General features: G+C 47.9%; 1 protein-coding gene across 2 annotated transcripts in view; it reads left to right on the top strand.

The window, feature by feature from the left end:
- The first annotated feature begins 1,510 nt into the window (after positions 1-1,510).
- Positions 1,511-22,783, top strand: part of LOC120673369 (RAB11-binding protein RELCH homolog) — a 29,461-nt gene continuing 8,188 nt past the window's right edge. The window contains exons 1-6 of one of the 2 annotated variants that reach the window (XM_039954173.1): positions 1,511-1,873; positions 3,066-3,218; positions 9,810-9,988; positions 10,556-10,663; positions 11,035-11,205; positions 11,288-11,386. In XM_039954173.1, coding sequence (XP_039810107.1) covers positions 1,648-1,873; positions 3,066-3,218; positions 9,810-9,988; positions 10,556-10,663; positions 11,035-11,205; positions 11,288-11,386 — 936 coding nt within the window. In that variant the 5' untranslated portion in view covers positions 1,511-1,647. Of the gene's footprint in view, positions 1,874-3,065; positions 3,219-3,422; positions 3,901-9,809; positions 9,989-10,555; positions 10,664-11,034; positions 11,206-11,287; positions 11,387-22,783 lie in introns of those variants that run through there. The other variant, XM_039954174.1, reaches the window with a different exon arrangement.

Here is a 22,783-nt window from a genome sequence, read left to right as displayed (position 1 = left end):
TTTTGTATCATTTTGAGCAGAGTTATTGTAAAAGTAGGACTAAGGTAGTTATTACTAACACTAATACTTCCTTGGTTCCAAAATGTAAATTGTTTTGATCTTATTAGATTTATAAACATTTACTTAAATTTAAATTTAGATACATAATAAATATTATAAATTAAAAAATAATCTATATTTTAGAAGGCAAAGTATTAAATGTTAATTCGAGCGTCCATCTACATCAGATCCTGCTGTAGTGACAAGACATGCCTTCTAGTGTACGCGCAGGCCACATGGTATCCGGATTAGGTGTTTGCGCGTGCCTCGATCTCCTCCGTCCGAGATTGAGACTCAGTGATACCGAGTTCTGTAGCGGTAACTTACCATCCTTTGAAAGCCGTCCACCATAAAAATAAAGGTTAGATCTGAATTAACAATTTGCGTGTATAGTATCAAATAGTAACCAGCTTACTCTGGAGTGATTATATTTTTATTATCTATTAACGCAAGTCACCTTGTACAAGAGGAAGTCGTTGAATCCCGATCCCTCCGTCCGTTCCCTCCCTGCCCCTGACCCCAAATCACCGTTCCTATCCGCTCGTTCCCCATCTAGTGCTAGCAGGCGATTCAGGGGCGATTCCAGCTTCCGGCATCGATCCGTGCGATTCCCCTCCTCCGGTGTCTGCTCCGGCGGCGTTGTGGAGTGGGGAATCGAACGGATCGACGTTCGGTGTAGGTTTAGCTGCTTTCTTAGGTATCTAGCTAGTAGCTTTGATATGCGGGTGAGGTCGCCGGCGTCGGCAAGGGTTGTCTACGGGCGGCGTGTTGCTGGCGGCGAGGACTTCATGGCGGCTTCTTTTGCTCCCGTTGGACCTTCCTGGTCCATTGGTGGGGGTGCTTCTCCTCTGCTGCTGTGGGTTCGCTGATTCTCGGGACGGACTCTGCTTCTTCTCCGGTATCGGCGGCGGCGGCAACATGAGGTTAGTTCCCGGCAGCGCTTGTTTGGTGGGGGCAGCGCGGCCACCGTGGAATAAATTCCCCCAGGTATTCGTCAGCCTCGTCGTCATGTGATCCGGTGGCGGCGGCGGATCTGTGGGGCTCGTTCAGCTCGGATCTGAAGCTCCTCGTCGGGATTCAGATGGAGTTGAATCGGGGCTCTTCTTCTTCCTCGACTACAGTCTGTTCTTCCCCTTCTTGTTGCTGCTGGTCCTGCGTGTGCAAGTAGCTGGGCAAGAGAAGGAGCGTGGCAAGATCGTCTCGAAAGGCTCGACAGCTGATGGGCGGTTACGGAGGATGTGCTGCAGCTTTCCATTGTTTGCACCTTCGTTTCGGGGGATTGATGGTGGAGGATTGCAGCTTGTGCGCGCGGTTTGGCGTACAGATGGGGATGGATGGGCGGGTGGAGGTGGAAGATCTAAAGTACCAGTAGGGATTTGGTTGTAATTGTCTTATTCCTTGGGGTCCTTTCTGCAAAAGTTGGGTATACTGATCCGTTTGCATCCTCTTCGCTTTTTTTTTTTAAATCACCGTCTCCTTCCCATATTCCTTCCCACCGGCCTCGAGTCGCCCGCGCGAGATCTGCCTCCCACCGCGGCCACATGCCGCGCAACGACGCCCGGCAAGCTCCCCCGCGATCGAGGTAGGCCCCGCCGGATCCTGAGAAGGATGGAGGCGGCGGGCGGCGGCACGGCGGACGAGCGGTGGGCGTCGCTGTGCAACTGCGTGGTGAACTTCCTGCTGGAGGAGCGGTACCATCTCACGGCGCTCGAGCTGCTGCAGGAGCTGCAGGAGGACGGACGCCACGCGCACGCGCTCCGCCTCCGCGCCTTCGTCTCCGACCCAGCGCTCTTCCCGCCGGACCTCCTCGCGCGCGCATCCTCCGCCACGCCCGGTACGTTCCACGCACCCCATTTCCCCGTCTCGCACCGCGCTTGGCCTCACGCTGCGGCGCTCACACGATGGTCCGGTGGCTCGCTGGCTGGATCTCGAGGGATCGTGCCCGCCAGTGCTGCCTACTTTGTAATTGCGCCCTTCTTTCTCTCTGACGTGCGGGTCCACGCAGCTTCGCCTCTCCGTAATCCGATTCGAGATGGAACTCTGGTCCACTCTGCCCCTTTTCCTTTGCGCGGTGTTGCATTAGTGATGGTACAGCTCTGTTCAGTTGGTGTATGTATTGTGGACTTGTGGTGCTCAACTGGCATTTTGAGGGACCTTTGGTTGGCATATCCACGGTTGTTATCGGCAGTGCTGTATGTATTCGTATTAACAACTTCTATCAGATGGAGAAGTACAAAATGAACCTTCAAGGAACGGAGGCCGTTGAACAAAAACATTGGGGGCAGGGAACGGGTGGTAAAGGGCTCAATAATTTAGGCTAAGAATTTTAAGGATGGGGCTCAATAAGGGCCGTGTCAAAATACTACATATTTTTGAACTAAAATTAATTAAGGCCAAGTTGGATTGTGAAGGTGGCATAAGGGTCATGATCCATTACCACCCCTAGGAATACATATGTCAACATTCTAACTTTTATGATGGCTTCTCTATTGTTCTTTTGTTCTTTTTAAACCGTTCACATCACTCAATTGCAAACACAGATAAGGCCATGCCATCTGTAGAACAGCAGCACATATGCTTTTTATTGTGTTAGCTTTGATGACAGGCAGATCCTACTTAGTAGGTATGAGAAAGGAGACAACGCCACAAAAATATATGGGGTATGTGTTTTGAGTGGCATTTTGTCAATTGGATAAAATCCAGTTACTTTGATAATGAATAAAAAATATATAGGCTCCATGGTTTTAGTCTTTCAATAAAATAATCAGTTTTCTATTAATACAATGATATGCAGCAGAACTGCGTATTCGAGAAAAATAAACTAATCTGTTGGCTAGAAATTAGATAAGTGTAAGTTGTAACTAGTTGCTTGACTTGGCTCTTAGTAAAATTCAACTATCCTATTTACTTGGCTTAATTAGTTAAGTTTTTTGGGCGTCCAGGCACCTGATTTTTTTTGGTTGCTTGCAAAGTACCTGCTTTATTACAGAGGCATTGAATGATTCAATATATGTTTACGTTGACAGGTGCTGATCCACAGAGTTTGTTAGAAGAGAAAGTAGCGGCACAAGAAAGATTGGCGCTCGCAGAGTATGATCTGCGACTAGCCAAAGAAGACCTTTCACAGTTGAAGCTTGAGTTACGAAAGCAAAAAGAATCATCTTCTGAAGATTCAAACGGTTTGTGAGCTTGAAATTATGGCTAATGTGATAGATTTTTTTCCGATACGAGGCTTACCCCCATTCCCATTCCAACTGAAACGGAAATACCAGTGTGCATACAAGATAGAGCGAAGGAGTAAAGAGAAAAAAAGGGAGGGGGGAGGGGAGGTAGAGGAGATATCTTCCAGCATGATTCAGATTGGACGAGACAGATGGTAGGTTCTAACCCAGGGTTCCCAGGTTACAGCAGACAAACCTCCTCAGCACTCGGAACAAAAAGAAACAACTCTCAAACGGCTCCCAAAAAAACTTTCTTGATGAAACTCCATCATCGCGAAGAACGCCAGCTTTTAACTCTTCTCCTTCATCCTCATGAGCTTCCTCGTCCGGCGGGGGCAGCAGCCTGGTAGTGATCAGAGTCGGAGGTTGACCTGCCATCACCCTGTGCGCACAAGCCAACAGGGCCTGCACTCCTTCAAGGATCTTCCCCTACGTCTCCTGATTGTACAGCCCTGCCCAATATGTCAGAAAAGCACAAATATGGGTTATTATCTCAACCGGACTTTTGATTACTTTCTTATCGAAACAGGCCTTATTTCGGCATTTCCAAATGGCCCAATAGACTGCAGCGCAGCCACAAGTATAGACAACCCTGAAACCCAGTTCGAAATCCAAACTCTATATTGTCGGAAGTCTCTCGGTATGTTACTCAGACCAAAACATAACCCAATGACCCCCCCCCCCCCCCCCCCCCCCCCCCATATTGATTTGGCAAGAGGTGGTCCACCGATTCATCCTCATGGCAGAAGTAACAAGGTGACCCCACCCAATGTCTTCTTATGAGGTTGTCCTTCGTTAGAATAACATTATTCTTGGCCAGCCACATGAAAATTTTGATTTTATAAGGGATCTTTGCCTTCCAAATGTGTTTGAACCCTCTTCCAGATTCTTCTTTTGTAAGAATATCATACACATATTTAGTTGAAAAACATTTGTTTTTTGTCCACCTCCACATTGGGGTATCCTTCCCATTCTCAAAATTATAATGGTAGACAGAGTCAACCACCTCTAACCATTGAGCAAACAAAACTGGATTAAGCCATCTACTAAATTCCAATTGCCCCTGACATCTCAGGAAGTCACGAACAAAAATGTTTTTGCTTTGGCAAATGTCGAAAAGGACAGGGAGAAAGCATAATGGTTTGTCAAGCAGCCACTTATCAAACCAAAAGGAAGTCTGTTTACCATTTCTGGTTTTCATCACTCGGCCTTCTAGGTATATGTGTTTTATCTTAATCAGGTCAGCCCATACAAGGGAGTCTCTATGCTTCACAAACCCGACAGATTCCCCCTGTTGGTATTTGGTGCGCACCACATCCTGCCAAAGGCCTTCCTCAAATTCAATCTTCCACCACCATTTACATAATAAACTCACATTCATAGTTCTAATGTCTTTTAACCCCAACCCACCGTATTTCTTACTTTTGTTGATGGTCCCCCAACGCACTAGATGATACTTTCTTTTTTGGGCACCTCCTTGCCAAAAGAAAGTTCTCCTATGTTTGTCCAGCTTTTCTGTAGTGGTCTTAGGGAGGAGATACATGGACATGTGATATATAAATGTATTAGATAAGCTAGCACTAGTCAGAGTAGCTCTACCTGCAATGGATAGAGTTTTTCCTTTCCATAGAGCTAAATTTTTTTAATCATTTTTCTCCTCTAAGGGAGTTCAATCTTTTATATGCAATCTACTAGGGCTCACAGGAACCCCAAGATATTTGAGGGGGAACAACCCAGTTTGGCAATTGAATAGCTCAGCTAACTGCATTGCCTTGTGTTCATCCCCATTTATTAAAAGGACTTCGCTTTTTGTAAAGTTAATTTTGAGGACAGACATCTGTTCATACAGATACAACAACAATTTCATATTCGATCTCAAAATCATCTTTAAGGCAAATTATGGTATCATCAGCATACTGTAGGACAGCCACACCATTTTGTATAATGTTATCAGCCAACCCAGTAATCAGGCCATTTCTCTGGGCCTGTCTAATCATTCTCGTCAAGTAGTCTGTGACAAAGTTGAAAAGGATTGGGTACAAGGGATCCCCTTGACGGACTCCTTTGTGGCTCACAAAATAAGGCCCCAACTGATTATTTACTTTCACACTCACAGTGCCCCCAAAACAACTTTTCGCATCCAAGCACACCATATTTCATTAAAACCTCTTATTTTCAAATTGTCAAACAGAAAACCCCAGCACATCTTATCATAAGCTTTTTCGAAGTCAAGTTTCAAAACAATCCCAACTTTTTTTGGTCCTTTTTGTTTCATGAAGTGTCTCATGCAATGTGTCGTGGTGTGGCAAACCACAGCCGGGTGGCGGAATGCACCCGCCTCAACCCAGAGGGTGAGTACTCGGGGGTTAGCTAGGTCTAGTTCGGTCTTGCTCAAGAACACGATGAACACAGCAGTTTAGAGTGGTTCGGGCCGCCGGAGCGTAACACCCTACGTCCACTGTGTGTTGTATTGCCTTGCCTCGAGAGTCTGTGAGGGCTTGTGTTCTGGATTGCCTAGAGTCTGTCCAGAGAGCGTCTGCCCCCCCTGTTCTAGCGGGTGTGCTATCCCTTTTATATGCCCAAGGGGAGCACGTACACTGAGCGGGGCCCTGACAGGTGGGCCCGGCGATGTATTATAAACTATACTTTGGCTTTCAATGCCTCAGATTCGGAGATCTTGTCGTCGGCTTCCGTGCGTAGCTTCTGACCAGGGATGGTCTTGAGCTGTCCTGTCAGAGTAGAGTCTAGCCTCTGCAGCCGCGCGTCGAGGTCATGATGAAGCGCCGCACTACTGACTCAGTCTACTATAGCAACGTGCACTGTTACTCCAGTCAGTAGCTGGTCATCATGACTCGTCGCCCATGCGCGCGGCGCTGAGTCTTTAATGCTTGTCTTGGTAACTGACGAGCCGCCTCGGTAACTGGCGATCCACAGTGTGGACTGACAAAAGCTGCCCCGTGCCCAGAGGCAGCCGAGCCTGCCTCAACCACTCGCACTTAATGCGGGTGGGTGAGGGAGCTTCCAGCGAAAGGCTTGCGCCCGCGCCCGCGCCCGTGTCTGCGTGACACGTCACGGCTCCGGACCTCTCCCGAGCAGCTAGCTGAGCCGAGAGCTCACGGGGGTCCGGATAGGCACGTGGAGGTCCCGGACCCATCTGCGGGAGTCCAGATGGCACGTGGAGGTCCCGGACCCATCTGCGGGAGTCCGGAGGGCACGTGGAGTTCCCGGACCCACCTGCGGGGGTCCGGGTCCGCGGCCACAGGTGCTGAGTATTTCCACCTCTGGGACACGTGGTGACACCGGACCCATTCCCCGCAAGGGGACGGGTCCGGGACCGTTGGTCCGGTGAGATGGAGTTGGACCCCAAGGGTCTGCCTGCTCAGCTCCTTAGGGCGTAGTTACGGATAACTACGCGAGTCTTGGCACAGTAGGAGTGGGTACCCCAGCTGCAGGGTACCGACAAAGGCCCCCGGGCCCGCCTCGGGAGAGGCAACGAACCCGCAGGTGGGGCTACTACTGTGAGCAACTTGGCTGCTTCTGGCGCACAGTGGTGCGCGCCGCAAGGGTCTTGTCCTGCGTCGTCCATCCTTTGGGTCACCTGCTGCATCATCACGTTTGGACCTGCACATGACTCAAGGTAGATGCTTAGTAGCGTGCCCACGGGTCCCAAATCCTATTGGCTGTAATCCTTTGAGATAGACAGCTAGGTTTAGTGAACGGAGCTCAAGGGGCCGGCCTTTAGGTTAAGAGAAAGTCCGGACCTCCAGGTTCCCAGTTCTAGGTACTACGGCACTCATTCACAGGAGGTGGTGCGTTCAGATTTAGGGTACGGAACCAGGCTAAGCGACTACACGGCTCCGGACCTCCCCGGAGAATGAGTGTGCTTCCCTGAACCTGCAGGTTCCCAGGGGTCCGAACCCCTCTCTTCCATGAGGGGTCTCGAGCTAAGTCACTAAATAGCCAACTCAATTCGGATCACAATCACCGCACAAGAGTAAGAAGCCACGTGGGGGTTAGCGCAAACAGAATGCGTAGATTAAAATTGGAATGTAACATCCTTGGAGGCGAACTGAGAATAAACTTTTCCTTTATAACTAGATGTACATGAGATGTGCGATGTAAGCCAGAACACGGGTTTATGAGGTCGGAGCTGTCCGGACCTCCGGGCCCCCAGTCTTAGGTACTACGGTACTCGCCCTAGGGAGGTAGAGCATGCAGGCTTAGGGTACGGAACCAGGCTAAGCGGCTACATGGCTCCGGACCTCCCCGGAGGGTGAGTACGCTTCCCTGAACCTGGTTCGCAGAGGTCCGGACCCCTCCATTGGGGAGGCTCACCGGACTGGACCACACGGAAGTACTACCTAGTTACAAAGGAAAATGTTTTATTCCCTGCTGGGCCTCTAAGGGTAGGACATACAGAGATGTAGAGTCGGGGGTGCGACCGGAGTCGGCTTAACATGAGAGCCACCAGAGTCGGCTTAGTGCGACCGGAGTGGGCTTTCCGCCTGAGCGGGCTTGGTGCGACCGGAGTGGGCTTTTCGGCGGAGCGGGCTTGGTGCGATTGGAGTCGGCTTTCCGCCGGAGCGGGCTTTGTGCAACCGGAGTCGGTTTTCCGCCGGAGCGGGCTTGGTGCGACCGGAGTCGGCTTTCCACCAGAGCGGGCTTCCTCACATGAGTGAGGTTTGCTGCGAGCTGGGATTTGTTGATCCGCCGCTCGCAGCTTGTGAGGGGGCCCTTGACGGGCGCCCTGACTTTCGCCGACGTGCAGCGCGCGCCGCCGCCGACGGTGGCTGCTCCACGGGCACGGTTGCCCCTGGCGTAGGAAGGCGAGAGGCGCGTGGCGCGGATGACGCCACACCCTCCGTCATCTCCACGTCGTCGTCGTGGTGGGAGTGCTCAACCATCCGAACCATGGAGATGAGCAAGAGATGAGCTAAAACTAGCTAAAACCTCCCCTACCTGGCGCGCCAAATGTCGTGGTGTGGCAAACCACAGCTGGGTGGCGGAATGCACCCGCCTCAGCCCAGAGGGTGAGCACTCGGGGGTTAGCTAGGTCTAGTTCGGTCTCGCTCAAGAACACGATGAACACAGCAGTTTTGAGTGGTTCGGGCCGCCGGAGCGTAACACCCTACGTTCACTGTGTGTTGTATTGCTTTGCCTCGAGAGGGTCTGTGAGGGCTTGTGTTCTGGATTGCCTAGAGTCTGTCCAGAGAGCGTCTGCCCCCTTGTTCTAGCGGGCGTGCTCTCCCTTTTATATGCCCAAGGGGAGCACGTACACTGAGCGGGGCCCCGACAGGTGGGCCCGGCATTGTATTATAAACTACAATTTGGCCTTCAATGCCTCAGATCCGGAGATCTTGTCGTCGGCTTCCGTGCGTAGCTTCTGACCAGGGATGGTCTTGAGCTGTCCTGTCAGAGTAGAGTCTAGCCTCTGCAGCCGCGCGTCGAGGTCATGATGAAGCGCCGCAGTACTGACTCAGTCCACTATAGCAGCATGCACTCTTACTCCAGTCAGTAGCTGGTCATCATGACTCGTCGCCCATGCGCGCGGCGCTGAGTCTTTAATGCTTGTCTTGGTAACTGATGAGCCGCCTCGGTAACTAGCAATCCACAGTGTGGACTGACAAAAGTTGCCCCGTGCCCAGAGGCAGCAGAGCCTGCCTCAACCACTCGCACTTAATGCGGGTGGGTGAGGGAGCTTCCAGCGAAAGGCTTGCGCCCGCGCCCGTGTTTGCATGACACGTCACGGCTCCGGACCCCTCCCGAGCAGCTAGCTGAGCCGAGAGCTCACGGGGGTCCGGATAGTCACGTGGAGGTCCCGGACCCATCTGCGGGAGTCCGGATGGCACGTGGAGGTTCCGGACCCATTTGCGGGAGTCCGGATGGCACGTGGAGGTCCCGGACCCACCTGCGGGGGTCCGGGTCCGCGGCCACAGGTGCAGAGTATTTCCACCTCTGGGACACGTGGTGACACCGGACCCGCATCACGCTCGGGGACGGGTCCGGGACCGTTGGTCCGGTGAGATGGAGTTGGACCCCAAGGGTCTGCCTGCTCAGCTCCTTAGGGCGAAGTTACGGATAACTACGCGAGTCTTGGCACAATAGGAGTGGGTACCCCAGCTGTAGGGTACCGACACAATGCCATGATACCATTCATAATATCTCTGTTTTTCATAAAGGCAGATTGATTTTTTAGAATGATGCAGAGAATGCAGAAAGCTAATATATGAATGGTTGCTCTCCCGCTGCTGGGTCAGCAGCAGCTACAGTAAAAAGCACTTCTTTTCAGCTCAACCAAAAAGCGTGTGCAATGTCATCTATCACATTAGCCAAACAAAACTAATGCCCATAACCATACTCGAGTGATATTTGATATCTTATCAGAGCACCACAATATAAAAATGTTTTTAATATAAAGAAAGTCAATATTAAATATTCCAACTTATAAGGTGCTCTTATATTCATTTGTGTTATGAGGTTCATAAGCAGATCAGTGATCAACTGATCATTTTGAGTTTGCGTGACATGATTCACAAATTCGGCATACAGGGCTCCTTTTGGGTGCTTCTACACGGGAAGGATCCATTAGCCAACCAGACAAACGGGATTTGAAAATTTCAGCATTGGGCCCTCTAAAGGATAATGAACGAAAAGATCTTAACTGTGCTGTAAAAGAATACTTGCTTTTGGCAGGGTATCGACTTGCAGCCATGACATTCATTGAGGAGGTCTGTATTATCTATGTAGTGCATTTTTTCCTTATACTCCCTCCATCCATTTTTATAAGGCATAGTATACCATGGCACGGTCTTCCAAATAACACTTTGACCATTCATTTATCATATATTATATCACTTATGGTTATAAACTTATAATCGTGGTAAGTATATTTGATTACGAATCCGATCATATAATGTTTACATTTTAAAAATAAAAAATTAATAGTCAAATTATTGGTCCAAGATTGCAAAGTTTGAATCTTGATATGCGTGTGTGCCTTATAAAAGTAGATGGGAGGGAGTACTATTGTAACTTATGTCAATGTGTATCAGCTTGTTATTTTTTTCTTAAATCTTTCATGGACGTTGATATTTTGCACCATTATACTTGTACCTTTTATAAAAAATTTAGTAAGGATGGTACTTTTGATGTGACCAATGAAAATAGTTCTATGTATATTGGAGGTGGAACTTAATGAAATTTGATTTCATCACTCTAATTAAAAAATAAAATATTTCTGATCAGAGGGAGTATTTCCTTACCAATGACTTGTACTCTCAATCATCTTATTGCAGGTTCCTGATCAAGACCTTGATGTCTGGCCAAACAGTTCAGCTTGTGTTCCTGATGCGCTTCGCCGTTATTACTATCAGTATCTTTCATCTACCGCAGAGGCTGCAGAGGTAACTTTTTACATCAATTTGAATCTTATTTCAAACTACAGATTGATGCATTACAGTGTCATATACAGCCACGGAAAAATACAAATAATGCACTGATATTTTCTCTTTCCTGTTTCATGAAACCTCCTGCTATTGATAGGAAACCTTGATGGCTTATTACAGATTCTGAATAAAACATTTAAACATCAATCAGCAAAAACCTTTACCATTTGATGACTTTGGGCTAGGACAAAGTTCATGGCATAGTTCTGTACTTCATTTCCACCTTTTTCCTTGTCACTTCAAAAGTTCAAGCTTTACTTTATATTGTGCTTTCACTTGGAAATCTAAAACTTCTAAACAGGGTCGTTCAATTCTGTAACGTATTGCAGGAAAAAATATCCATACTTCGGGAAAATGAAACATTAAGTAAGGACAATGAGCGACTCAATGCTGACAAGGGCTCCTTGATGAAGAGCTGCGAATCAGCTAATGATCAGGTTGCTGCTTCGAGGAAGACTTTGGAAGCTGCACATAAGGATATAAAAGAGAAGGAGAAAATGGTAATATTCTCTTAGAAATGATGATCCAGATGATCCATAGTATAAGTTTTCTGAACTTTCCTAACCTTCAAATTGATTAAAGGTTCAAGACTTGAGGCAGTCACTGGATGTCCAGAGGAAAGAGCTGAACGACTGCAGACCTGAAATTACATCCCTTAAGATGTACATTGAAGGGGCAAGGGTGAGTACACAACTTGTACTCAACAAGTATAACACAAACTATGAGGCTCTAGGTTGGCTGACTGACTGCATTAGCTTTTAAGTCTTGGCAAAAATTTATTAAAACTATTTACTACAAGTTGGTGAATTACCATAAACGAAGTTACATAGTAATTAATCAGAATTAATCATGTTACTACTGAGAACCAAACCACAACCATACCAAAACCCCGAGAGGCACCCCCTCGTCGGAAGGAGCTAACCCCACTAATCAAGAGGAGGATCTGGGCCGCTCATGACCGTGAGCACGGCTAGTATACCAGTTTTACACTCTGCAGAGGTTGCACATCTTTACCCACAAGTCGTGAGCTACGCCAGTTGTTCATCACACTTCCTTAGGTGAGATGACTAGCGACTCACTACGAGGCCGTTACAAAGGACACGTTGGTAAGGTGTAACCGCTAAGGATTCAGTCAATGCAACGATGGTACCCACCTCGAGGGGTGCGCACACCAAGCCTCGTAGCCTGGGCACCATTGAGGCTCGACTCCCCTCTTGCCCCGTCGGTAAGTTACTCCCGAACCAAAATGGCCTAATTAGTAAGCCAAGACCGTCTCATTCCAGTCTTGTGGTAGCGCTGTTGTCCCAGGTTGTCGCTCTATGAACCGGTCCTTATGGAGAGTGGCCAACCAGGCAGTAAGCACCGTGCTGGCCCCCTAAACCAAGTTTCTAACAAAACCAATTTTAATGAGAAGTGAGCCACTCAAGCCACACAGAGGGCCACTCTCGGAATTAAGTTGCATATACCATTAATCAAATTAATTAAAAAGGACCAAGTGTGTTATAGCGCGGCACCTAGCACAACTAACCAAAATGCAACCCAAAGGATATATATAAAGGATATAAAGTGGCTAGGAAAGTCCTTATAGGCATACAGTATTAAAATGCAGTATGAAAATGTATTTAAAAGTGATAGGTTGTTCATGTTACACTTGCCTTCCTCAAAAGTTCTCCTGCTGCTCAAACTGCTCAGAAGATGGCTCCTGGTACTGGTACTGATGCTTCTCCGGTAGCTCAACATCTACTCACGATCGCAACGCCAAAACAAGTCCACATATACACATACATGCAAACAAGAGCAAAAACTAAGAAACAGTACAACAATACATGAAAACATCACACAAAACTACTCTAGAACTACTCTATGCGTTACAACGATCGCGTGGACATAAAGAACGCCTAAATCGGAGCTAAAACGCATAATCTAGGCCAAAAACAAGTTTTAGGGGCTTATCTGCGAGAAAAACTAAGTTCCAGCGGGTTTTCTGTGAAAACCGAGGTCCTAAACGTAATTAACCATTAACTCCAGGGTCTAACTCGCAAAAACTACCAGGCTGGACGGTGGGTTGTATTTTAAAGAAACGCAGGGTCTAAAACGTAAAAGCAGGGGCGGATTTGGAAATATTTTTGAACTATTACGGACCGCGGGTTGATTGTCGAAAACCTGAGGGGTTCTTTAGCAAAACTCCCGGGCCGAACCGGTATCCTAGGATATTGGCCGTTGGATCGCGATCTGGCGGTCTGGATCTAAATGGGGGGTGATCTAATCTTGACCACAGGTTCTGGATCGAACGGCTCTAGCGGTTTTGGGCGCGGGGTGGAGGCGGAACTCGCCGGACTTGAGTACCCGCGGCGTCGCTTCGCCGGGAGCTCGTCGGAGAGGGCGGCCTGGCGCAACAAGCGGTATTTTGGGCTGCTGTTTGGCCGTGGAGCTTGTGCGCGGCGTGGCTAATCCACCTAGGCACTCAGAACGGTCGATTAGGGGTTGGGCGCGGCTCGCCACGGCGAGGGGCGGCGCTGCAGCGAAGGTGCTCGCCGGAGCGAGTGCTCTAGGCGATGCCAAGGGCTACGGGCTACGCTAACATGCCAAAAAGGGAGCGCGGGCGGAGGATGTCCTCACCGAGTCTTGGAACGGGCGGAGCGTGACGCGGAAGAGGGTCGCCGGCGAGGTCAAGCGGAGAAGGCCGGTCGGAGGAGGTGGCGCGGTCGAAAACGTGCCGTTCCAGCGTCCTGGACCCACGGGCTGACTCCGGGAGGTGCTGCGGAGGCGAACATGGGGTCATGGGGGCCAAAGCGTCACCGGAGGCGAGCTATTGCTCGGAGGCGGACCTGCGGCGGCGGAGCTCGGTGAGTCGGGGCAGAGCGGCGCGGAGGCGGCAGGTACGATTTGGTGTGGCTACGGGATGGGAAAGCGAGGTGCGGGGAAGGCCGGGCGTTTAAAGGGGAGGGCCGGAGATCACGGCGCGGGGCAGCAGAAGGAAATCCCGGCGATCTCGGCGAGATTCGGGCGCAGGCGTTGCGCTGCGGGGGAGACGGACCTGGCGGGTGGGGCCACGGCGTCAGCGACTCGTGGGCGACGCGAGCGACGCGCGGGCGCGAGTGGGTGGAGCTGGCGTGTGGAGCCGGGTTGCAGCGGGGCGGGGAGGGCGATGCGCTGGGCTGAACGGTTGAGCGGGCCACGCGGGGAGGGGGCGTCGCGCGGCGCGGGGCAGGCCGAATGGAGAGGAGGGCGCACACTGGGCCGAAGCGGGATGGAAAGGCCGAGCGGGAAAGGGAAACCGTGGGAGCGGGCTGGGCTAACTGGGCCGCGGGAAAGAGGGAGCGGACCGGGCTGGGTGCTGCTGGTTTGGGCCGGCGGCTTGGGTTGAGCCGCTGGACTGAAATGGGGTGGGCTCTGGTTTGAGCGTGGGAGCTGGGCTGAGTGAGAGAAGTGGGCCACGAGATTGGGTTTGAGTTTGGGTTTTGGGTTTTGGGTTTTCTTTCTCTTTCTATTTCTTTTCCTTTCTAAAGCTAATTCTAATTCAAACTCAAGGCAAATGAATTCAAATTTGAATTTGAATTCACACAAGCACTCAACAAATAAAACAATGCTCCAGCATGATGCAACAACAAAAAAAATTAAACCTATGATAAATTTTAATTACTTGTGGAACAAAACTTAGATTAAATACAAGACTAGACATATAAACCTTAGAAAATTAAATAAACCAATTAAATTTATTATTAAATGCTGGAATTTAAATTAGGGTGTTACATTCAGCCTTTATTTTGAGGTGTGAGGGCCTCAAAATTGATTTCCCAGTTGCACATGAGGTGCATACAAAATCTAAGGTTTTTGGGAATTTTCTGTCACTCATACCATGTCCACATGAATTGCTTATGATTTTTCTCATCATGCCGATGCCAGGATGGCCAAGGCATTTATGTCAAGTTTTGAATGTATCCACATTAGGAAAAATCACTTTGGATGCAAAATGTGGTATGAGTTTGATGTATGTGTATGTTAACGGCCATTATTTCCCATTTTGACCGTCAACTTCTCGGGAATAAAATGAGCTTCACACCATGTTCCATACATATTTTACTTATTTCTAACAAATTCCACAAGTTTTGGATGAGTTGTGGTTGCAGGAACTAATATACCAAAAATGAGGCAAAACTGGGACAAACCCAGGCCGGCCGGCCTAGCACCTCCACTATGTGTGCCCCGTCTTCGGTACAGGAGCGAAGAGACATGTGTACAAAGCCTCTAAACCAAGGATTGCAAGTTGGTTTGATCAAATGGACCGAAAGGCCTAGCACATGGATGAAAAGACCTACTTGCAGCACTTACCGAAATCTTTTGGGCTGGACCACCACTATGGACTTCATACACATGTGGATGAAGATGTCGGTGAAACGGGAGGCCGAGATATGCCAGACCTAGGCCGGCCGGCCTAGGAGAGGCCGGCAGGCCTACAATTTTCAGCTTTGAAGCCACACAACACACACCATCATCTAGAGAAGATCAGAAGCGTCCACGAGAAGGTCGGCGCCAAACGGAGGGAATCCCAGGCCGGCCGGCCTAGGGGAGGCCGGCCGTCCCCACTTTGCAGCGTCTCAAGTTCATCTTCGCGTGGAAGCTACGTCAACCGACCCTCTTGCGTACAATCGACACCTCGGCCAAATACCGACCTCTAGCAAGTATAAATAGGCCCTCCATCCTCACTTGTGAGATACACACCAAAAGGAGTTCTCTCTTCTCATTGTTAGTTTCTAGAGTAGGTAGGTAGTCTAGGAGTTAGAGTCGAGTCGAGCTTATCTCGGGATTCCGGAGTTAGTTATCTTCTTTATCTTTTCGAGTCAGCTTACTTGCCACATTTATTTATCTCTCCAAGTTATCTTGCTTGTGTGCGGAAGTAATTTCTCTAGCTTAGGTGTTGTACCTATCTTGTTTATCGGGATCTTACCTCAAGGGTTTTCTCGCTTGGACTAGAGTATCTCAAGTTAGTGCTCTAGGTTGAGGGGGATTTCTCTTGTTCGCGACAAGAGAAATCCTAACACCGAGTACGGACGTGGTGTTTGGGCTTAGTGTTACCTAGAAAGTGTGTTCCACCCCCACAGAACTGTTGTGGTAGTCGGTAGGTGGTGACAGCCCTATCCGTCCTTTGTAGTCCACCACGTTCGGGAGTTTTCATAGAAGTAGTTGCAGGTTGCCATTGGACTCCCCTCTCATCCCTTTCTGAAGTTCTTCCTATTCTAGCAGCCGAAGTAAGCTCTAGGTTCCCGATAACTAGTTAGAAGCAAGGTTTAGTCTAGAGAGGCTAGCTTGATAGTTTAGAAGTGTTTTAGGAGTTTTTCTCGCTCGTTGTCCTCCCAGCTGCTTACCTCTCTAAGGATTAGAGTCTCCTGTGTCAGACGGTCATCGTTGGCCATTATCTTATCTATCATATCAGGCTTACCCCCACTAAGTTAGTTGGTTGATATCTCTAGTAAAGTTTGTCATTTGATTCTTCGATACTCTTTATCCATAGTGCTTCCCTAAGGAAATATATTATACCCTGGAATACTCCAAGGTGAAGTGCTACAGTGGCGATTCTATGCACTTGCGGAATCCATATTCTATTAAGCGTAAGAAACGCCAACAGTGTAGTACAATCCAGACGGGAGAGAAGGCACCTTTTCAAGTGTTTGTTTGCCATATCCAATATCTTTGGTAAAGAGGAGGAACTCCTCACTATGTTCTTCGTATGTTTCCACATGAATCCCATTTTTTCGGATATCTCTATAACTTAGTAACATGTTGAATCAGGATATAATAATGCTTCCTGGATATGTATTTATGTACCCATTGGAAGTATGATAGTCACCCTGCCGGAACCAACAATCATAGCATCATGTCCCGCGATGGTCAAAATTTGTCCTTCTCTATTGGTGAGAGTTTGGAAAAATTTGACTTCCTCAAGTATAGTGTTAGTGGTACAACTATCCACTAGGCACATCTCTTCTTCCATTGGATTGACTCCCATAACAATCTATATAATGCATAATTTAAATTCATAACAATAAATGCAAAATATATAAAGTACATAGAAATATATTTAAAAACATGTGCATCATTAAAATTGATAAAAATGTAGCAACATCATGTCTTTATTACAAGAGATACTTTTGCAAATTTAAATATTAAATATATGGAGCCTATTTGAGGTCTCCAAAAATATTGTTGGAAGAGAAATCCACAAGCATGTCGTCGATGTCCAGAGAGCCTTCTTCATTTGGCGGAGTCTTGGTGTTGCTCGGTCCCGCTCCTTGAGGGATAGGGTCCATAGCTTCAGTCCAGCACTTGAAAAACGAAGTGTGCTTCATGCTTCTGATCCATGGGCTTCATGTATAGTTCAACAAGATGCTCAGCTATTATCATTTTTGGGCTTAGAAATGCCTTTCCCCTTTTGGACATTTGCACGTGGCTTTCTGGCTCTCTTTTGTTTACCCTTACCTGAGGAATTTCCAGATTGTGCGTTCATGTTGAACCATTCTTCTTCGCATTTGCATGTACTGCAGGCAGTGGTGCAGTGTCCAATGGGTGCTGATTTGAATTCCACACGGTGAGCTCATGGCTCTTTTCTGTCTGTTTCAATGTTTGAATGAGTGAAGAATATTCTATGAAATCCTTCTCAAGATATTGTTGAGTAATTATCCTTTCTGACGGAAGCATTGTAGACGAAGTCTTCTCAATTTTCTCTGCTTCAGAAGGTTCTTTCTCACAAAACCAGAGCTTAGAGCATATCTTATGAACAACATGGTTGAACTCGTCTACAGTTTTGAAATCTTGTAGACGTAAGTGGTTCCACTCATGCATTGCCTCTGCGAGCATAATAACTTTGTGTTGTTCATATCGATTTTTCAGAGGTGTCCATAAAGCACATGGATCCTCCTCATACATGTACTCCATTTTCAAATCCGGATGGATATGATTCCTCATTTCTTTTAAGGCGGAGTAATTAGACATGCTTGAGGGGTAACAATCCCAGCTACTATTTCATATATACATATGTATAGTCCAAGTGTCGATAGATTCACTTTGAGGTCCATCGCCCAAGAAAGGAAATTGGAACCATCAAGAGCGAGGGTATCAAACTCTTGGTTGCCATCTCACCTACATTATGATAGCCAAAACTTTTGAGAAATTATGGTATATTTATGCAATTTTGTGAATTCAAAATGAACTCAAATAATAACTTAAATTTCCTTCAGTTTTGGTAGAGAATTTTGAGTAGGAGGGATTATCGCAATGCTGAGGCATACGTAAATCCATATTTCTCATACCTGAAAGAATTGTTCCAATTTAGAAGGAATTTTTGTATTGAATAAATAAAGCAGAGCTTGGAAATTAACTTTGCATAGTATTTATAATATTAAAGAACATAGGAATGCATAAATTGCTGAAATAAAAACATATATGGAAAACAGAGAATTACAGGGTGCTGAAAGCAAATATAATGTCTCTGATTATTCACAGAATGTAAACTGTTCAAAGTTCATGGACTGAAATGTAAAATTTCTTGCTCAAATTTAAATACTAGAAATAATAAAGATAATTGGGTGGTGGGCCGAGACAACCTCGGTTTCAGCCCACCGCCGCTTTGAGTCCAAGGGGGGTAGGCGGGGTTTGGCGAGCAGGCCAGTGCGCATGTTTGGTCGGTGCGGCCCAGCTTGCCACGGCCTAGAATGCCCGGCTTGGGCACCGGTTAGGGTTAAACCCTAACCTGGTCCTGCCGTCGCTGCCCAGCCGATCCGCCGGCGTCACACCGCTGCGTAGATGCCGCCTCCGCTACTCTACCACCGCGTCGTTATGCCACCGTGTCAGTCCGTCGCCACCAAGCTGATGCACCGCCACTGTGGTCAGCTGGTGTGCCACGTTGCGCGCATCGCACCATCACCCACCGCACGCCGCCGCCCGCCTCCTCTTAGATCCCGTCTCACCCGCTCTGCTCAATCCTCCCCCTCACCTGATAGTGGGGGGCGTCGGGCAGCGCCGCTGCTGCTCATCTCGGCTAGGACGTGCCCGGTCTTGATGATGCAGTTGGGTGGCCGGCAGCCAAGGAAGGCGGTGGTGGGGGCGGAGTTTCCGGGGTGATGTTGCTGGAGCTTCCTATGGTCGTGGAGAAGTGCAGGGCTCCACAACGTACGACAATCATGCCTCTGAGGAGGAATTCTGGCGGCGTGGTCGGAGTTGGAGAGTTCGGTGGCGTTGCCGGTGTGTACTTTGGTGAAAAGGAACCGTCGTCACCACAAGGATAGGACTACAAGCCATAGCAAGGACAGAACGCCGTCACCATGATGGGTCCATCCTGTCCGCGATGAGTCGCGTGAGTGCTGGAGTAATTGCTGTTGGCTTGAGCAGATCTTCGCGCAGCGGCGTTACCGTTGCAGCATCTTCCTCCACGATTGAAGAAGCCCTTGTCGTGTTGACCCATGTTTCTTGCCTACATCACAAGGGTTAGCAACATTTTGCAATTGATCTTTTGACCCATGTGATGAGCTCTCACTAGTTTTAACTACTTTACTAGAAAGCTTGCTAGTGAGTAAAGCATGGTCTAATACCAAATTCTCATGAGCAACACTAAGCTTCTCATGAGTCAATTTTAGCTCCTCATGTGAACAACTTATGACATAAAGTAGATTGACATAAAGTAGATGCTTTTGTTGTTCACATGTGTCTTTGAGAAAAGAGTTTTGTTTTTCAAATTTGATTGTTTTGGCTAACACTTCCTCAAATAATTTGGTCAAGTTAGCATATCTACTCAAGAGCTCATCATATGAATTAAGATCAATCACATTGCAATTTGATACCTTTGTGTCACCTTGTGACATGAAGCAATGTGGCGATGGAGATAAGCTTGACGTAGCAATATCATCCGTGCATGAGCCAACTTGATCATCAAGTGTGCTTGGAGTAGAATCATAATTTGCAACACTTGAATCATCATCATCATCATCAATCATGTCAAGTCAACTTGTTGTAGATTGATTATCATCATCATCACTTGACCATGAGGTGGAGCAATCTTCCACAACCACCATGTCATGGATGTGCTCATCATCCTCATGCACTTCCTCCTTGGTCTTATAATTATCATGATCATCGGAGGCCGCCCCATATTTCTCATTTAGATAACTCCAAATTTCATGGGTGGTTTCCTTGTCCATGATCTCACCAAGAATGCAATTATGCAAAGATCTAAACAAGATGTTAGTAGCTTGGATGTCTAGATCTAGGCATTTCTCTTGTGTTGGAGTTAGATTTCCTTCATCTAACACATGAGAAAAACCTACATCCACCATCCACCACATTTGAGGACAAATAAATTTAAAATTGCATGTCATCCAATTTCTCCACCGTGCAAAGTGTGTGCCATCAAAAATATGTGGACACTCAACATCTAGCCCATAAGTCGCCATCCTCTCGGGTCGGTAAGGACCACAAATGAGAGACCTCGGCTTTGATACCACTTGTAGGGTCGAGATGGCGGACTAGAGGGGGTGAATAGTCCTTTCTAAAACTAATTGCGCCGGTTAACCGAAACTTATGCGGAATTGAAATTATTAGCTCAGCCAAGACTTCACCCCTCTAACTATGACTCTAAGGCACCTCCAAAAAGGATCCTACACAAAGCAAATGGAGTGCCAACCTAGTAAGAGCTCCCCTAACACTTCTAATGCCAAGTCATACAAGCCTAAGCACTACTACTTCACAAACTGGGGGGAGCTCCTACACAATTCTAATGTGCAAAAGCACAAAGCCAAACCTAAGCTCACTAGATGCTCAAGGACAAGGATACACAATACAAATCCAAGAGCTCAACTTGCTTAGCTACACAATCTAAGCAAGAGCAACTAATTAAGCTACACAAGCTAACTAGTTACACTAGGAGCAACTACACAAGCACAAGATATAGATGAAAGTAAATACAAGGCTTGTGATTTGGAGAAAGCAAACCACCGAAAAGAGTAGACAAGATTGACACGGTGATTTTTATCCCGAGGTTCACTTGGTTGCCACCAAGCTAATCCCCGTTGAGACAAGCTCCAAGGTTGCCGCCGATCCTCTTGCTAGTGGTGACTCTCAAGTCACACTCTCCCACGTGGAGTGCTCACACCGAGCTCTAGCACATGATCCGGCCGGACCACTTGTTGCTCTTCACGTCTCGCTCAACTAGAGTTGCTCTTCGCGGCTCCCGCGGGGTGAGCACAATACCCCTCACAATCTCTTCTCCGGAGCACCGCACAATCTTCTTGCGGGCTTCAACGGAGCCTCTTGCCACCAAGCCGTCTAGGAGGTGGGAACCTCCAAGAGTAACAAGCACACCGGCTTGCAACACGATCACCTAGTGCCACTTGATGCAATCTCTCAAAGCAATCACACTAGAATCGCTCTCTCACTCGATCGAATGATTAATATCAAGTTAGAGTGAGTAGAGGGCTCTCAAGCACTCTCACACATGGACACCAAGTCCCCAAGGTGCTCAGCCGCCTCAAATTGCCGGCCACACCCTCTATTTATAGAGGGAGGCCCCAAACTAGCCGTTACACTCAAATCCCGTGAAAACAGAGTTTTCGCGGACTGTCCGCCTCACAAAAACCGAACTGTCCGCCATTCAAAACCAACGGCTAGAACTGCAATGATTATGTGTCAGAGTCGACCGTTAGAGCCCCGGGCGGACTGTCCGCACACCTGGGGCGGACCGTCCGCGGTTCAAAACTTTGAACCAACCGATTTGCAAACGTCTCTGACTAAATCTGGAAGTGACCGGTGGACTGTCCTATCCCCAGGGGCGGACCGTCCGCGGTACAAATTGGACACCCAAGACAGAACTACCAAATTTCTGCGCCCATTTCAGCTTTTAAAGGCGGACCGTCCGCCCCCATGGACCGAACGGTCCGCAGTTCATTTTGGACCACCAACAGAGCCAAAAATGGTTCTGTTCGAGCTCATCCGAGATAACGGTGGACCGTCCGCCCCCATGAGCGGAACGTCCGCAGGTCTATTTCCAGCAGAAATGTACCTCGGTAAAACGGCCATAACTCTTAGCTCCAATGTCCAAATTTGGTGATCTTGGACTCTATGGAAAACTTATTCAGAGGGCTACACAATCCAACTGAATATTTGATCCAAAACACAATGGATCAAAGCAGTATTTCACTACAAGAGCCAACCTAATCTCCGAAGAACACCGAAAAGCCTTTCTTGCTTCCCCAAGTTGATAAATATCAACTCCAACTCTTTCTCCTTTGTAAATGTGGCAACAACACCACGTGAACAAAACCATGTGCATGTGTGTTAGCATTTCACAAACATTTTCAAAGGATTTTCACTTGATCTCACCACGCCACTCGATCCTAGCAACATCGCAATGTTAGATCGCTCAAGTGGCACTAGATGACCGATATGCAAACAAGTTTACCCCTCTTGATAGTACGGCCATCTATCCTAAATCCGGTCATGCACTTCTCTACACAACCTTTGACCGGTGAAATAAAATGCCCTACAAGTCATACCTTTGCCTTGCGCATTCCATTTCATCTACCCAGATGTTGATGCCACACTAGCACCAAACTCCATCAAGCCTTTTGATCATCATCATGAGTCAACACTTGGCTTGATCTTTCTTAAATGATATGATCCACTCTATATCATCACATGAACTCTTTGGTCCATCGATCTTGACCTTGCTCGCTCTTCACCGTTGCCTCGGTGCATCGGCGCCAAATCTTGCCCAAGCTTCACCGCCTCGCGGTCTCTCGCTTCAAAGCCTTGATTTGCCCTTCTGCATTGCAACCGGTCCATCAAGCCAAGGCTTGTCTTGATCTTCTCCACTTTGTCACATAACTACATGTCATGTCTCATATGCAATGAGCTCCTCGATCACACTATATGAGCATAGCATCAACCCTTAGCCATTTCTCCTCCATGTCACATGTTGCTCATACTAGTGTCTTTGTGTGGACTAATCTCCTGTGTATCTCAACATAAACACTTATTAGTCCACCTAAGTTGTCACTCAATTACCAAAACCAAACAAGGGCCTTTCAATCT

Source organism: Panicum virgatum, chromosome 5N, assembly GCF_016808335.1.
Source record: "Panicum virgatum strain AP13 chromosome 5N, P.virgatum_v5, whole genome shotgun sequence".
In the NCBI taxonomy this organism is placed as follows: Eukaryota; Viridiplantae; Streptophyta; class Magnoliopsida; order Poales; family Poaceae; genus Panicum; species Panicum virgatum.
The sequence above is the reverse complement of the archived record's forward strand: the minus strand, read 5'-3'. Positions and strand labels throughout refer to the sequence as shown.